Genomic DNA, 18,817 nt, shown 5'->3' on the forward strand with positions numbered 1-18,817 from the left:
GTGCTTCTTGCAATGCTCTTCGTTGGCCAGCAGAGGTCAACAAATCCGGACATTACACTAAGTGTTGTCATGCCGGCAAGGTGTCTTTGCCACCGCTATCCAAACCCCCTCTTTTATTAGAAGACCTCTTGACTGGCAAGAACCCACTGTCCCGAAATTACTGTGCTCATATCAGGGAATACAACTCTGCTTTAGCTTTCGCGTCAATGGGCGCACACATCGCTCAACCATCTGGACAAGGACCGTATGCTTTCAGAATCCACGGTCAAATTTATCACCAGGTCTCTCCTTTATATAACAATCCTGACACGTCACCACAATACGGTCAGCTATATATCTTCGATTCTGCTGAGGCTACCAGTCACAGTTTGCAAAAGGAATGTAATAGCGCTTGCAGTGACATTTTGTTGCTTCAACTAGACAAAATGATAAGACAGGTTAATCCTTTGGCAAAGTCATACATGCAAATGCATGACATTATCACTCACGGTAACCCTGTTACTGCTGTACGAATGGTGTTCATGGAAAATCCAGGTCTGGATATGAGAAAGTATAACGACCCATCCTGTCAAACTGATGTTGCTGCTATCTTTGTAGGTGAAGACGGGGAACCTCCTGCACAACGCGACATTTGCATATATCCAAGGGGAGATGCTTGCAAGCGTATCTCTGTTCTCAATATGAACTGTGACCCCATGGTTTATCCACTGCTATTCCCTTACGGAGATCCAGGCTGGCACATACAATTAACCCATGTTGAGGAAAAGCGAACCGCGAAAAGAATGCGAGTCACACAGCTCCAATTTTATGCTTTCAGGCTTGCCATGAGATCTTCATTTAGTGTCTTGCATTCCAGTGGCAAACTCCTCCAGCAATACATCGTTGACGCATATGTCAGAACAGAAGGCGCGCGTCTACATTACCTTTGCTCACATCAACAAGATTTGCGTGTAGAGCAATACAGGGGACTTATGGATGCTGTCACTGCGAAAGCACATCACCATGACCTCCGCCCTGGACAATTGATCATTCTTCCTTCTACCTTTCAAGGCAGTCCAAGGCACATGCAACAGAACTACCAAGACGCGATGGCAATTGTCCGCAAATGTGGAAAGCCTGACTTATTCTTAACCTTCACCTGCAATCCTGCTTGGCCGGAAATCTGCAACGCTATTTCCCATCATGAGCAAATAGAACACAGACCTGACATCGTTGCTCGCGTTTTTCATATCAAACTGCGACATTTTCTAGCAGATATTCTGGAAAGGAATATTTTCGGCAATGTCCTCGCTTACATCTTCGTCATTGAATTCCAAAAACGAGGATTGCCTCATTGCCATATGTTAATTACACTTGACTCACAATACAAAATAAGGACCAAAGATGATATAGACAAATATGTTTGTGCGGAGCTTCCACATCCTGAAATTCACCCTCGACTTTTCCAAATTGTCACTAAATGCATGGTGCATGGTCCGTGTGGCACGCTCAACGCCAAATCACCTTGCATGAAAGACGGCGCATGTACCAAAAATTTCCCGAAAGACTTCAACGCGGAGACTCAAGAAAACACAGAAGGCTACCCCATATACCGCAGAAGACAAGGGAGAACTGCCATTGTTGGCAAATACGATATCGACAACCGTTGGATAGTTCCTTACAATCCGTGGCTTTCTCAGAAATTCAATGCTCATATTAACGTTGAAGTTTGCGCGTCCATTCAATGTATCAAGTATCTTTATAAGTATGTGTACAAAGGACACGGCGCTGCATCAATTGCACTCCGCAGGGAGCCAGCCGATGATATTTTTGAACATGACGAAATACAGACTTTCCTTGACGGTAGGTATGTTAGTGCTCCTGAGGCTATGTGGCGTTTGAACGAGTACAGCCTATCAGAAAAATCTCACGTCATTACCCGACTACCAGTTCATTTGCCGGAACAACAACTCATTTTCTTTCATGAGGGTCACGAGGAACAGGCGCTCCAAAGACACGCCCACAAAAACACTATGCTGTTAGCATGGTTTGAACTCAACAAAACAGATCCTGAAACTGTAGAGTTGTATTACACTGATGTTCCGCAACATTACTCGTTTCAAACATCCTCTGGAAAATGGAAAAAGAGAATCAGAGGAGGGACAAAAGTGATCGGTAGAATGCCTGTTGTTGCCATTCACGACACCGAACGTTATTACCTCAGACTTCTCCTTACCCGTTGCGTGGGTATCACAAGTTTTCACCATCTACGAACAGTCAATGGTATCGAATGTGACACTTTCAAAAAAGCTTGCCAAGAGTTAGGTCTTCTTAAAGACGACAAGATATGGCATGATACTCTTTCAGAGGCATCCCAGATACGAATGCCACGATTCTTGCGAGAGATGTTCGTTTTCATCTGTGTCTTCGGTGAACCACACAATGTTCCACACCTTTGGGACACACATAAAGTCTCCTTTTCCGAAGACTTTCTCACAAAATATTCCACAACCACCGCTTGCATGTATGCTCTCGCTGAGATTAATGACATGCTGCAACCACATGGCTTCAACCTGCACAAATTGCACCTTCCCCCCACTGACATTCCTCCACTGTGTCATTCATCTCCCACCTTCGACGCTCAGGCTGAAAACTCACACGCTATAGAACACTACGACAAACTCAACACAGAACAGAAACACGCTGTTGATACTGTTTTACACGCTGCATATAACAATTCCCATCCCCGATGCTTCTTCTTGGATGGTCCTGCAGGAACAGGGAAAACCTTTGTGTACAAAACCCTGATTCATACCATCAGAGCTAGGGGAGACATTCCTACAACCTTAGCATCTACAGGAATAGCTGCAACATTATTACCGGGTGGACGAACTGCCCATTTTGTTTTTAAAATACCATTGAAGCTCACTTCTACATCCACATGCAACATCAAACCTTCCTCACCACATGCTCAACTTCTTCTAAAATCCAAAGTTATTATATGGGACGAGGCGCCAATGACACACGCATACGCATTCCAGGCAGTTGACAGGTTATTACGTGACCTCACGGGTGACACGCAGCCTTTTGGAGGCAAAACAATACTATTGGGTGGAGATTTCCGACAAATTCTCCCCGTCATTATGCGTGGCTCCCGAGCGCTTACTGTCGCCAGTTGCATTAACAAGCACCCTTTGTGGCGTCACATGCATGTTCTTTCACTGACAACAAATATGAGAGCTCTTCCTGAAGAACAACATTTCGCACAATGGCTCTTTGATGTTGGAGACGGGATAAACGGAACACCTGTGACATTGCCTTCACATTGTTTTCCTTTAATTTCTGATCCCGTTCAACAACTGTATGGCGACATTGACTTCTCATCTGTCACTCTGGAACAACTCAGCACGCGAGCTATATTAAGCGTCACCAATGAAGACTCGCTATACCTTAATGAAGAAGTGTTAAAACTTATTCCTAGCAGTGAAGTGACTTTCATGAGCGTGGACTCCATCGTCACAGATGATCCTGCAGATCAACTTTTATTCCCCGAGGAATTTCTTAATAGTCTTACTCCTACTGGCATGCCTCCACATAAACTCAAAATTAAAAATGGAGCCGTCATCATGCTTCTCAGAAACCTCCTGCCTGCAAAAGGTCTTTGTAATGGCACTAGACTGTCTGTTAGCGCCATTCACCGTAATGTGCTGTAGTGTAAAACTATTACATCTGCAACCTCACAAACTGTCCTTATTCCCCGGATATGCCTGACCCCGTCAGATTCAAATCTGCCTTTTACTTTTACCCAAAGACAATTTCCTGTTCGATTGGCATTTGCGATGACAAATAATAAGGCACAAGGACAAACTTTCAAAAAGATATGTCTGTATCTGCCAAAACCAGTCTTTACTCATGGACAATTATATGTTGCTCTCTCCAGAGTTCCATCTTTTCATTCACTTTCTGTTGTATCCTCAAACCCTCCCTTTTTGGACAACTGTGTCTTTCCAGAAGTGTTCAAGCATCAATAAATAATTATGCAGCATTTGTTATGCCGCGGGTTCACTGTTGTGTTGTGTTTTGCCCTCTCCAGAGTTCCATCTTTTCATTCACTTACTGTTGTATTCTCACACCAACCCGTGTTAGACAGCCGTGTCTTTCCAGAAGTGTTTAGCATTCATTAAATAATTATGCATGAGACTTAGCATGTGTCTACCCGGCACAGACAAGCGTGGGTAAGCCATTGAACCCCTTTCGGGCTGCAAACCGTGGAATTCACACTAAGTGCGACTCATACACTCCCACTGGTTACGTCGCTTCCCTTTGTACACACCCCCTCCCACCTCGCTACTATCATGGTCGGGTGTCTTGGTGGATTATATATAGAAAAGCAGCAAAAAACGCACAGAGCAATGAATAGTCTACGTGAGTCACATGTGCATCTGGACTGTGTAAAGACGACGACTCAAGTGACAAGTTGGAGGTGGGCACATGAGCAGGCAGTGCATACTGAACGAGAAATCAGCAGACTAGCATGACGGAGGGAGCGGAATGGACGTCCTTCTCCTCTCCTCCCGTTCCACCCTCTGCGCCTCAGCGCCGTCCACCCCCATCCCTCCATCTGGCAGGAGAAGGCGCGTTTGTGGTCCGCCAGTTTTCAGTCACAGACGATTGTGTGTTGGTTCGTTCCGTGCATTGTTACAATGTTGCTTTTCTTGCTGATTTATTACATTACCGATTTTTCAAATGTTAATTTTCTCCCTGTGCTTAGAAATCATTAAATATCCGGCCTGATTATGCGGCATATGGTACGCCACGGGTTGGCTAGTGTTATACTAAAATAGTAGTAAAGTCTTTGACATTGAATTAAATGTTAACACAATAACAAATAGATAGATAGATAGATAGATAGATAGATAGATAGATAGATAGATACTTTATTAATCCCAAGGGGGAATTCACATAATCCAGCAGCAGTATACTGATACAAAGAAACAATATTAAATTAAATAGTAATAAAAATGAAAAGAATTAAAATAAAATTAATGTTCGCATTTACTCCCCCGGGTGGAATTGAAGAGTCGCATAGTGTGGGGGAGGAACGATCTCTTTAGTCTGTCAGTGGAACATGACAGTGACAAAAGTCTGTCACTGAAGCTACTCCTCTGTCTGGAGATGACACTGTTAAGTGGATGCAGTGGATTCTTCATGATTGACAGGAGTTTGCTTAGTGCCCGTCGCTCTGCCACAGATGTTAAACTGTCCAACTTTAATCCTACAATGGAGCCTGCCTTCTTAACAAGTTTGTCCAGGCGTGAGGCGTCTTTCATCTTTATGCTGCCACCCCAGCACAGCACCGCGTAGAAGAGGGCACTCGCCACAACCGTCTGGCACATTAGGAGGTCGGCAGGCATTCTGGCATTATGTTCGACACTGTAAAGAGGAGGGAAGACATTAGTGAAGCTGTTAGAAGGCCTGTGAGCAATGAGTAGCTATATTTCCTGTAGAGAGGTTTGGGGGTTCAGGAGTTTGTGAACATGCAAGTATGAGTTAATAGATGTATATAATTCCTTCCTATTTGCAGTGTATAGTGCAACTTGCATGAAGGAGTGCAAGGTCATTGGAGGAAGCTGGGATCACAGGGATTGGAGGGCAAAAACCTGGGGTTGTATAAAACAGAAAAACAGCTCGTAAAAAAAAAGAAAGTCCCTGGTATTTACTTTTATTCCCATTTTTCTTGCATTTTGCAAGTTCCTTGCAGTTTGTTGAGTGTGTTTTTCTTTGATGATTATTGTAAGCATTGCTTTACTTAGATTTACTGGTTTTGATGACTTTTTGCTCAGTTTTCTTCTTCAGGACTGCACTCTAGGGCTGGTTTACTTTGTATTGCCTTTAGGCAACTCCTTTTTTGCCATCTTGAGAATTTTTACATTTTCTGTTATTTATTAAATCCCACTTTTTATTTTATTAAATTAATATAGTTTCTAATTTTTAAAGACCACAGTTTTTCTCCCTCTTGAAAGACATTTCTGAAATTCTTGAGACTTTCCTGATATCCTGAACTTTAAAAGCATGTTCCCCATTTTTAGGCCCTAAAAAAGCTTGATGTCTCCCACTTGCCCAGGGTCAAGCTTGCCTATATAGGGGCAGTTAACTGAGGTTACTGGCCTGTTTTTGTTCATCTTTTTGATAGTCTCATTTGTTTTTGCTGTTCTCTGGTGACAGAATCCTAACTGTTTGGAATTTTGAAAGTCAGTTTCTCATTTTGGGTCTGAGTAGGCCAAAGCCTCCCTGTGAAGTTGCCTCCTAAAATTCTAAGTAGGCTGGGAAGGCCTGACCTCTCTTGTGGAGCCTAAACTAATCCTCACACTCTCTTCACTATAGAAGCACAATAGAATCATAACATTGATGTTACTGTTCTTTATCTATACTAATAAAAGGCAAAGCCCTCACTGACTGACTGACTGACTGACTGACTGACTGACTGACTCACTCACTCACTCACTCACTGACTCATCACTAATTCTCCAACTTCCCGTGTAGGTGGAAGGCTGAAATTTGGCAGGCTCATTCCTTACAGCTTACTTACAAAAGTTATGCAGGTTTCATTTCGAAATTCTATGCGTAACAGTCATAACTGGAACCTACTTTCGACCATATATACGGCCATAGCCTGCAGCTCGGTCGCCGTGTGAGGTGGAGTTGCGTTCTGCATTATCACGCCTCCCACGTAATTGAGTGCCTGCCCATATAAGGTAAATATTCGCGGGTGAAGGACTGTGCTTAGGCAAACGAAGATGAGATGGTCTAGTGTTTGGCACAAACTCAGCGAAAGTGTGAGAGAAACTTTTAAGTGCCGGGTCTTAGCTAACATTAAATAAAGCCGTGGACATCGCAAGATCACACAAGAGAGCGGCTCACGTGAACTGACTGTGAACGCAGTATGTAGAGAACAAGGAAGAGCTCCAAAGAGCACTGAACAAAAAACGCATTACACAATTGAAGAGGCAGCAAAAGAATATGAAGCAAGTGACGCATACAAGCATATTCATAAGTGCAGCTACTGCAGAAACAAAGCACGATGTAAACCGTAAGTTTAAATTAAGTTTATAGACATGCTGCCACTGGCGTTTGTCATACCTGTGACGAATATGGTATTCATGAGATACAAGTTTAATGAGAAGACACGAGGTATAAACGAGACTTTGGATCACTTTATAATGGAGTTAAATTAGCTGTAACGGAGTTACACTTGCGGTTGAAGGACTGTGCTTATGCAAACAAATAGGAAAGCAAGGTGTAAAGCTTATCTTTAAATTAAGTTCATAGACACGCTGTCACTTGCGTTTGTCATACCTAAGACGAATACGATATTTGCGAGATACAAGTTTACTGAGAGGACCCAGGGTATAAATGAGACTTTTGATCACTTTGTAACTGATTTAAAATTGCTGGTGAAGGACTGTGCTTATGCAAACGAAGATTAGATGGTCAGGGATAGAATAGTGTTTAGCACAAACTCAGCAAAAGTGCGAGAGAAACTTTTAAGTGCCGGGTCTGAGCTAACATTAAATAACTGCTGGTGAAGGACTGTGCTTATGCAAGCAAATAGAACGCAAATGTTCCGTTATTTTTAAAATGTTTTCTTCTCTTTTTCATAACTTCTTTAACACACTTCTCCGCTGCGAAGCGCGGGTATTTTGCTAGTATTATATTACAAAATGTTTGAGTTAGGTACAGATTTTTTTGTATGGGTTTGGCCTTTCTTGCTGTAGTTAAATCATAACAAATTCTTTGCATTTTGTACACCAATTCTAAACACTTTAAAGTGGGTTAAACTATATAATAGTTTAATTGAACTTTTCTTAATTAGTGGATTTATTTAGTAGTGGATAATTTAGCTCCAGTCCCTTTTCCCACAATTATATGTTTAGTGCTTTCTGGTGCTCAGTCAGGGATTACCCAAGAGCCCACCATATACCTGATACATTGATGACTTAGCTACTCTCTTTTAGGCAGCTACTTCAGTTTCCTATCTGGTTTTCCTTCTTGTCTTGTTTGTGATTTTTTTTTTACTTTCCCCTTTTGTTCCTGAAATTATTATACTACATCTTGAAATTGCAGTCTTTAACTTTGCTGTTGTTCAATTGTCTTTTTATTTTTGGACTTTTATTTTGTAATATTTTCTGGTTTCTCTTGATTACTTTTGACACTCTGAATCTTAATTTTATAATATTGTTAATTTTAAAATTTCAAACATTTGAATTACACACTTTTGGGTTTGAGTTTTACTGCATTTTGAAATATTTTACTTAACAAAGTAGATTAAATTAAATCTTAAAATGCTTGAGTTGGTACAGAGTCTTTTGGGTGGGTTTGGCTCTTCTTGCTGGAGTTAAATCATAAATCATTTGCATTGTGTACACCAATTTCAAAACACTTTACAGTGGGTTAAACTATGTATCACTTGGAAAACTCTGAAAGTGTTATCAGATTTATTAATATCTCGAAATTAAGAAAATTTGTTGTAGATCGTATAGCAGCAGATAAACAGTAAATAGCTGTCTTAATGATTATAAAGTCCTGATTTAACAGATCATAAACTGTAGGGTGTAGGACTACTACCTGTGCTGAAATGCTTCCACAACATAAGTAGTAGGATCTTTAGGTACTGAAATCCTTTTGATATTATGGATATATAAATAGGAATAGAATTTAAAGCCTACTAGGATCAAAATTGTAATATTTGCATTGCAGCAACATCTAAGATTTGTTTCCTTTTTTTAGTAAATTATAAAAATCAAGAAATCAGTACACAACATTTATAGAATAGCATCCTTCAACCTATCACACCATCAGTGAAATCAGGAATAAATAAACAAACTATGTTAAATTAAATTTTTTGGAGCTAAGTCAAAAATGTCTGTGAAAGTAGTGTTTTGTGTACAGAGGAGATTTCTTATTTTAGAAACATACCACAGCATAATATGTAGCATTAATATTTCCAGTGGATTGACTAAACTAAGTACTTAAACACAGATTAACTGTGGAACAAATTTAACAGGACATACATTTTGAGAATCTTCTCCTAAAATTAATATTAGCACTTAGAATCAGAAATTTTATATTAGGCCTAAGGCATATAATTTAATTTACAGAAAATTAAATGCCCTAGATGAGACAAAAAATACATCGTATGACAGACTTTGCACACCTGAGAGTATTGTTTTATTATGAATTCTATTTTTCATTAATTAACCATAAATATTAGAAATAAGTGCAGTGAGTCATGTCGACACTTAGAATAATGATTGAAAATGGAAATTTATATTCAGTAAAGAGTTAATTCTTCTTGTAGTCTTCCAGTCCCTGGGATTATAAAGATGGACCTGAACAGTGCAATAAGTACTATAAACTAAATAGTCTATATTTTAGTGTAAACGTTAAATGTATGTTGATAAACTACACAAGTCACATGAAGAAACTGGATGTAACAAGGCTTCTGTGTGTCACTGATTACACAGAAGCATCTTTGACTGAATATAATTTTAACCTGGTAAATAGAAAAAAATAAATAAATATCACTGTAAGCGACATGAGTCTGCATCTCATTAGTCTGTTTTCTATACTGGATAACCACCATCATGAATAAATATAGGTTACAATGAGAATAATAATGTGATAATGTAACCCAAAATAAAATATATTAATAGTAGCAGCATTTAACTTTGATTGCTTAATTTATTACATTCATCCAGTGCTTTTGTTGGCCCATCTTATTCTTCATGTTCACATTTTATGTGCAAATTAAGCTGATATTAAGCATTACCTTATGTGTTAAAGCATGAAAAACAAGGAATACTTCAATTAATCCAACAGTGCCTGCTGATTTAAATTATATCAGATTCAACCTGAAAATGGGAGATGGAATCACTTTTTTTGAAGTCACTCTTTATAAATTAAAATGGTATGTAATTATAACTACATAAACAAACCACATTTTCAAAAATGTATTAAACAGACTGAGATTTATTTAATGTGCAAAAAATGGGGCTACTGTGATCCAATAGCACACCTTATACCAGGATCTGGCAACTGAGGCAAATCAAGTATCACATTTAAATGTTCAAAGTCTATTTAAGCATTTCAAATCTTTCATCATTCATCGCCTTTTCCTTTTTTCTGCAGTATTCTCACAGACTGAGGTTATCTCTCCTATGCCAACAACACATCTGCCAAAGTTCAAGAATCACCCACATGCCCAATAAGACCCTAAACATTAAAAGAGTTGTGAGAACAGTTATCAAATACTAATACAGCTTTATTTGTTGTTGGTGACACACAAGTTCATGTTGATGCCTTATAGCTTAAGAGACCCATAGAGTTCCTAGCCCCATAGTTGTCTTTGAATGGTTTTCATAATCTCCCTGTCTTCTTGTGGAGTTTCACCAGGAGTTTTACAGTGTTTTTGACAACTCAATGATGATGTATTCTATTTTGGCTGCAATCTGAAAATGTAATTGGTATGTGTCAGTCTAGGTGAAGGCAAATCCATGTGATAGATATACCATCCACCATTAACTTTTATTTTTGTATCTTTTGGATCAAGTGAGACAATTATCAGTATTTACCAAACTTAATCTGTTCAGGGTGTATTATTTTATCTGCATATTTTGATGCTGTATATAGTATACCACAAGGGTCTATTCTGGGCACACTGTTATTTTCAGCCTAAATTATTGCATCATATTAGGCCAGATTATCTCAAAACACAAGGTAAACTACCAGAGCTATACAGATGACACATAGCTTTGCCTTTCTATAGTACCTGATGACACTGACTCACTAGGCTTTAAAACCAAATATCTGTCTTGTATTTCTGAAAGGATGAATATTAAGTTCTTCAAGCTAATTTAGGAAAAATCAGAAATTTTAGTTTTTAGTAAACCCCCTCTTAAACGGTGATACAATGAGAAACAAATATTTTTTTTTCCTCCTCTTTGCTCAATCAGCTTCTGGCCTGCTGCTGCTGCTGCCGCGCTGCATGATCTGCATGTCGTGAAGCGCTTCGAACATTTAAAAGCCTGTACAGCAGCTGTCCTTTTGTCTAACTGCCTTGTCTCACGGGACGTTAAAGTGTCTCAGAGAAAATCATGTCTCATCTCCTTCCAAGATTTTTTTTTATAATAGAGAGAAATGGATATAATGAGGGTATTAGAAATAAACTTAGCATTAAAAGTCAAGGCAGATGTAAAGAGTTTAGCTGTAATCCTGGACTCTGACTAAAATTTTAAATCACACATTCACCAAATTACTATAACTGCATTTTTCAATTTAAGTAACATTGCACTGTTATAACATTGCATGAAGCTAAGAAATTAGTTAACGGTTTTGTTTTCAGTCAGCTAGATTACTGTAATACATTCTTAACTTGTCTAAGAAAGACATAATCAGTTGCAGTTAGTCCAGAATGAAGCAGCCATGGTCTTCAATAGAAACAGAAATTCTGACCTCATCTCACCACCTTTTGCGTTATTACACTGCTTACTTGTCACTTTGGGAACTGACTTCAAAATACTACTAATGGCATACAAAACTTTAAATAATCTTGGACCTACTTATTTTTTGGAGTGCCTATCCAAATAAATTTCAAATGGTAACCTTAGATCTTTTAATAGTAGTCTTCTTATTGTTCCATGAGCTAAGCATTAAATAAGCTGCGATGAATACTTTTGCTGATATGTACCAAAAATCCGGAATACTTTACCAATAGAGATACGCAAGGCTAAATCTGTAGAACATTTTTTAATTTAATAAACTTGACAGACATGGAATTATTATACCCTGTAATTAACATGAAATCTTTATTAATCTTCACTTTTCTCTGTTTTCTTTTTCTGGGTCTTCTATGATGGTGTTCTGTACAACCATCACCTGATCAAAGTCCGGTGATTTTTTTGAATGAAAACGAATACTTCAGCATCTAAGGAACAGCAATTATGTTAGGCAGAATGCCCAGTGGAGACTGGGTGGTCCTTTGGCTTGGAACCCCTAAAGATTTAGTTTTTTTTTTCCTGCTTAAGTGGAATTTTTGTTTTTTGTTTTTCTATCCATTTAGAGACTTAAAAAATCAATTCTATATTTAAGTACTCCATTTCTCTTATGTTTCTCTTATTTATCATACAAATCTGTTATATGTAAGTGTGCATTATTTATGTACAATATTTATGCACCATTATTCTTATATTATTTTATTTTTTCTTTGCATCTAACTAGTTATTTGACATCTTGTGAAACACTTTGGGCTACATCATTTGTATTAAAACGTGCTATAGAAATTAACATTGTTGTTGGTAAAGAAAAAGTACAAGAGTGGAAAACCGCATTAAACAGGTTATAATAAGTGCTAAGAAATGCCCTTTGGATTAGCAAATCCCCCTGCATTATTTCAATCTTGCATAAGTTGCATTTTTCTGCAGCACTGTTTCTGGAGGTATAGAACTATATGTTTTGTACAGAATTAGTCATAATGCAGGTCTACAAAATATAAAAAGAAAGGTCATTTACAGATTTAAGCAATATAAAATGAATAATTATTGTGTAAGGCCCTACATCAACAAAGCGAGCACAGTGGTTTATTAGCTTTGCCAATTAATATATAGGAATTATTTATAACTTCAGTTCTATCATAATACTGATAACAGAGTTTGGAAAATATCTAATGTCATAATGTGAGTAGGCTAATTAAAATAATTAATTTTGCTTTCATCCACTGCATCACTAATGTTATTTTTGAGTGTCATGAGTTACTTACTTAAAAACTATACACAACTGTAGTTAGAAAGCAAAGTGTGGGGGTTTGACCAGAACATGAAAAGTATATATTACTTTAAAAGGGAGCAACCAAAATCAGTAATTCACAATCTGAGGCAGGGCATCTTACAGAAGGTGAGTACCCAGACAAGACAGTCACAAGGCATCTGATACTAGGTTGACAAGGCTAGTTGTAGAAAAAATGAGATTGAGGCTGCTGCCACTAAGAATGTAAATCAGTCAGCTCCACAGACAGAATAGAGTCCCAGCATCTGTCACTAATGTGGAATTGACTGGTATTGCAAATAAAAAGAAAAGGACTAAAACACTTGTTTGAAATGCAGTAGAATATAGAGACACATAGAAATGAGGCAGGTGGGGTTGGTTGGGTTTCAGGAAGATGATAGATAAATTTGCCATTTTTGCCCATCAATCTACGCTCAATGACTCATAATGACAAACATGTTTTCAGAAAGGTTTACAAATGGATTAAAAAACAAAAACTAAAATCTCTCACTTATATAGTACACATATATTGTAACATTCTCTGCGAGTCCAGCATAGTTGTATGGTCACTTTACTCCACCTGGTGCCAGTAACGCAAAAAAAAAGCCTTCTTGGTGCGCAGTACATAGTCCTAAGCAGGAGGATGAGAAAAATGCTCGACAGTTGGAGAGGTTCAAATGTTACAACATGTGCAGTGAAGAACAATGACAAATAACTACTTAGAGAACAAAGTAGAAAAATACTAAAGAGACCAAGGTGATTTTTGGTAAGCTCTGTAAAATGTATTGCTTTGCCACATTCCCACAGCCAGGATGGAGTGGGTGATGGGATTTGTAAGTGTATAAGTTAGCATACATTTAAACTGTTACTGTGTTTACCTGAAATGTACTGGACCACATCTTCCATTGCAATGCTTATAACAGCAAGTTGTTTTTTGTCTGTTACTGCAGCTGTATTTATTAGTTTATGTGTATAGCACTCTGCACCTGTCCACTAAAATATTGAAGAATGTAATTTTGGGTGCTCATATAACCGCTACCCCATTTAATTAGTCTTTTTTTTCAAAGCATTAATGCCTTGTTCCCTCACTGGTCTAACAGACAGTGGTGTTTCTGATGTTCTTTGTTTAAGAGGTGTTAGGAAGGCTTAGAGCTGTGCTGGCTCTCAAGATCAGTCAAGATCATTTTGACTGAAGATGGTAGCAAAGGAACATTAAGTGTTTGTGCCACTCTCAACTCCTTACCTCAAGAAAGCCTCTTTTAAGATCCTGCTAGCCACAGGCTTTTCCTTTCCCTTGTGTCACCTGTTATATTCTTCGTTGTAAAAGCCTGATTAAGAGAAGAATATTTTTCTGATAGTCAATTAGAATATTTGTGCAAGCAACTTTGTGCACATCTTTTTCTTGCTTTGATCTTAGGATAGCAGCAAAATATGAGCCGTGTATAGCTAGACACTACCAAACAGTTTCACCATTTATTACACAGCAGTTTCACGTTTCCATTGTTTGTTGCATATATATATATATATATATATATATATATATATATATATATATATATATATATATATATATATATATAGATATATATATAGATATATACCAATAATTAGATATTAAAATGTTGTTCTTCTTGCTTTCTTTCTGTAATTTTCCTATGACATGAATCAAATAAATAATAATTTTGGAAAGTCAGAAGCATTGCCCAGAGCATAAGAAAGCTAATAAAAAGATGAACACTTGATGTCCTGAATTTTAATGTGCTTGCATGAAGTAAACAATGATTCTTAATTAGAAGCTAAAATTTTTAATTAAGATGATGCTGCACTAATTAGTGTACTTGACAGGACCCCACTGGATTTTAATGAATGAGATTGATTGGATGTAAAATTAGCAGAACTGATTAACCATTCTGGCCTACCTTGATATTGAGGTGATCATAACATAATTAGCTGCCATTTTACACCAAGGCTTTTATTTACAGCTATTGGGTCTCATTTGCATAGACAGCTATGTGTTATTACTTATGACCATATTCTATTGTACACTGCAGGCACCAGATTAAAGCATATTGTTTAATAATTTAACAAGTATCTCGAGTTTAAGAATGAAGTTCTAATTCTTAAAGTCTCAACAATCTATAATTTAGTTGTTCTCATTAATGATCAACAATTAAAAGAAAAGGAAAGATGCATAGATGTCATTAATAGGACTCCATTTGTCTCTTATAAACTAATTTAATATTAGTGTGTATAGTTTCAAAAATAATCTGCAAGCCACTAAGACTAAGTAATGTGGATTAAGAAAACTTAAAATTTTACCTAATCAAATAAGTAAAAAAAGTTAATAATAATGGCCCTATAGCACCTATAATACTGTATACAATAATGTCATTAATATTCTTTATGATCTATTAAAAATAATAATGATACAATGTTTTGACTAATAAAATAAACAGGTTTGCACAAAGAAGTGTTATGTATTTTATCAGAGTGAACGAAAATGTAGACATTGTCACACACATGCGACTTGGAGCGAGCTGAATGGACCAAGTGGGAGTGATTACCCGCCGGGCCAGGGGGTGTCGGGGTGCTCTAAACCTGTTTCTGTTAATTCTGCCAATCAAATACGGGAAAACCTGCCTGATTCGACGTCACTTCCTGGTTCCGACTCACAGACTGACGTCACTTCCGGTTCCGGCTCCCAGACTGATGTCACTTACGGTTCAGGCTCCCAGACTGAAGTCACTTCTGGGTTACTGACTATAAATCCTCCATATTGCCAAACCAAGTTCAGTTCATATTGGGAACTCAAACAAGCAGAATCAGTTGTACACTTTAAATCCTTTTGCAGCTAGGAACAATATACGGGTGGCTGCCCCAAACCTTTTTTAGTGTGTTGAGACGTAGTCGGCAGGATGGCCTCCTGGTGGAATTGGAAACCATACCAACTTTATGTCTCAATACACCAACGTGATGAACCACTCAAGACCTATCAGGTAGGAAAGTACCGTTCTTGTGTTGCCAAGCTGTGGTCTGACAGTGTGTGTCGGGGGGATCTGGAGTATGTTCAGACCCAGTTCTCCTTAAAAAGAGCCTGGGAGCATAGGCAGAAGACCTACAGACGAGGGCCAGGTAAAGAGCAGATTTATCATGTCAACTTGCTGAAACCGTGGAAGGAAAAAGGAATCCCGATCCCTCCTCCGACCAGCCCTGCTCCCTCTTCGCTCATAAATTACACCTTAACTTCGGTGATAATTTGACTCACCAACAACGACGGGAGCTCGAAGCAGTTATCCTGTCTGTCCCAGAGGTAGTGAACGAAAATCCTGGACAAACCTCCCTGGTTACGCTCGACATAGTGACTAAACCAGGGGTTATAGACAGAGAACACCCATATCGGATTCCCGAAGCAAAAAAGGCAGAAGTGGAGTTGGTGATCAAATGAATGCTGGACCTAGGTGTGATAGAGGAAAGTTTTAGTCCGTGGTCCAGTCCCATTGTATTGATTAAAAAGCCAGACGTCGGCTCCCAATTCGATGCCTATCCGATGCCGCGATTGGACGACCTTCTCGAGCGGATATGACCAAGGGGTACTGGCAGGTTCCCTTAACAGATTCCGCAAAGGAAAAGACAGCATTTAGCACTCCTAATGGACATTGGCAGTATCGTGTATTTCCATTCGGATTACATGGGGCACCCACTACCTTCCAACGTCTGGTGGACAAAGTGCTACGACCCCATAATTCGTTCAGTGCTGCCTACCTGGATGACATTGTCATCTATTCCAACACATGGAAGGAACACCCACTGCAGGTTGAGGCTGTATTACAGACACTAGCAAATGCCAGACTTCATATTAATCCCAAGAAATGCTATTTTGGATTGGTCGAAGCCAAATATTTAGGTTACCTAGTGGGCCGGGGTATGGTCAAACCACAATGCTCCAAAATAGATGCCATAGTGAATTGGCCCCGTCCGATAACCAAGCGGCAGGTACAGGTATTACTCGGTTACTATCACCGGTTTGTACCCTGGTTTTCCAAGAAAGCAACGCCCTTGAAAAACCTAAAACCTAATCACATGGTTTGAAATGATGATACTGACGCTGCATTTAGTGACCTTAAGCAGGCCCTTACGTCAGTTCCTATTTTAAAAGCTACTGATTTTACTTTGTCATTCATTCTCCAGACAGATGCTTCGGACACAGGTCTTGGTGCCATGTTGAGCCAAAGCATCGATGGAGTGGAACACCCCATTACGTACCTGAGTCGGAAACTGTTGGACCGAGAGACCAGGTATGTGGCAGTGGAGCTGGAGGCTTTGGTGATTAAATGGGCGATTACGCAGCAGAGGTACTACCTCCTGGGTTGGGACTTCATCCTGCTGACTGACCATGCACCATTACAGTGGATGGCGTTACACAGGGATTCAAATCCACGAGTCACGAGGTGGTTTTTGGACCTACAGTCTTATAAGTTTTTGGTCATTTATCGTCGAGGTCTGTTGCTGGCAAATGCTGATGCCCTTTCTCGGTGCCACAACCTCACAAACAGGTACGCCCGACCCGATGGGTCTGGGCTGAGGGGGCGTGTCACACATGTGCGACTAGGAGCGAGCTGAATGGACCAAGTGGAGTTGATTACCTGCCGGGCCAGGGGGTGGCGGGGTGCTCTAAACCTGTTTCCGTTAATTCTGCAGATCAAATACGGGAAAACCTGCCTGATTCAACATTACTTACGGTTCCGGGTTACAGACTATAAATGCTCCATATTGCCAAACTAAGTTCGGTTCATATTGGGAACTCAAACAAGCATCATCAGTTGTACACTTTAAATCCTTTTGCAGCTAGGAACAATATACGGGTGGCTGCCCCAAACCTTTTTTAGTGTGTTGAGACTCGTTATTTCACACCATCAAATTAGTTAGGAATGCAATTCACAATGGGAAATTTCACTGTTGATTATTAAAAAAAAGGCTTTTGAGGAGCATAGCTAAAAACTCATGAGGTAACCTAGTATGCTTCTTTGACAGATAACAAAGGATATAAATTATTAAATAAATACTTTAAAAATTGTTTTGGCATGGGTAAAAAGACAAGACAGCTGGAGAATGATATGGTATGTACCTCTGTATGATAAAATGCTTACATAATGAGCTCCCTAGAAACATCAATCCATCTATCCATCAGTTTTCAAAGTAGTTTAGTCAAAGGCAGGGATGTGAAGGGGATAAGCAGCACAAGTGAATTTTAAAATAACCAATTAAATGTCTCTTGTAAACAGAGGGATGCAAGTTAGTAGCACTTTTGTGTTTTTCTGTTTGCCTGAAATCAACAGTGATAACTCATAACTTCCAGTTACGGTTTTACTTTAGGCTTTGTCCATTCCCAGCACAATTAACACACTGGTTAAATGAATCCGTTCTGTAATTTATTATTTTTATTTTTCACTGTGATACTATTTATCCTAATGGCTGAATATATGATCAATGCAGCATTAAAAAGTGATGGCAGTCACATCCAGTGAGAATCATTCATATACCCATGGTAAAGAATGTATCAGCTTCATGCGCATGTTGAAGTGATTGAAGACACATGGAAACTCATATGTTGAAATGTTGGAAATTATAGATTTTTAAGTGGATGCTGTAAAATGACCAAAATATACACAAGAGCAGTCAAATGCATGTATGAAAGGGACTATAACTAATCAGTTATGAAATACCATTGATTGTAGGCAGTAAGCCATATTAACTGAATACAATGAAGTAATATAACCAATATGGTGGGGGCAGTCTTTTAAATATAATACTTATAATGATTTACATGAAAATCAATGTAAATGCACAATGAAAATGTATATACAATACAAAGAAATGAAAACAAAACTACAATCTGTATAATATAAAAGCTATACATGTGCATTAGATGGGGATATCAACATTAAAGTTAAAAGTGATAGTTATCTGTTAGCAGTTCTCAAGCACGCCAGTGTGGTTAGTGTCTCATGGGTTATGGTTA

General features: G+C 38.7%; 1 protein-coding gene across 1 annotated transcript in view; it reads left to right on the top strand.

Annotated features, from left to right (window-relative positions):
• The first annotated feature begins 542 nt into the window (after positions 1-542).
• Positions 543-18,817, top strand: part of LOC120526595 — a 50,329-nt gene continuing 32,054 nt past the window's right edge. The window contains exon 1 of the mRNA XM_039749757.1: positions 543-3,340. Coding sequence (XP_039605691.1) covers positions 543-3,340 — 2,798 coding nt within the window. The remainder of the gene's footprint in view (positions 3,341-18,817) is intronic.

Source organism: Polypterus senegalus, chromosome 3, assembly GCF_016835505.1.
Source record: "Polypterus senegalus isolate Bchr_013 chromosome 3, ASM1683550v1, whole genome shotgun sequence".
Lineage (NCBI taxonomy): Eukaryota > Metazoa > Chordata > Cladistia > Polypteriformes > Polypteridae > Polypterus > Polypterus senegalus.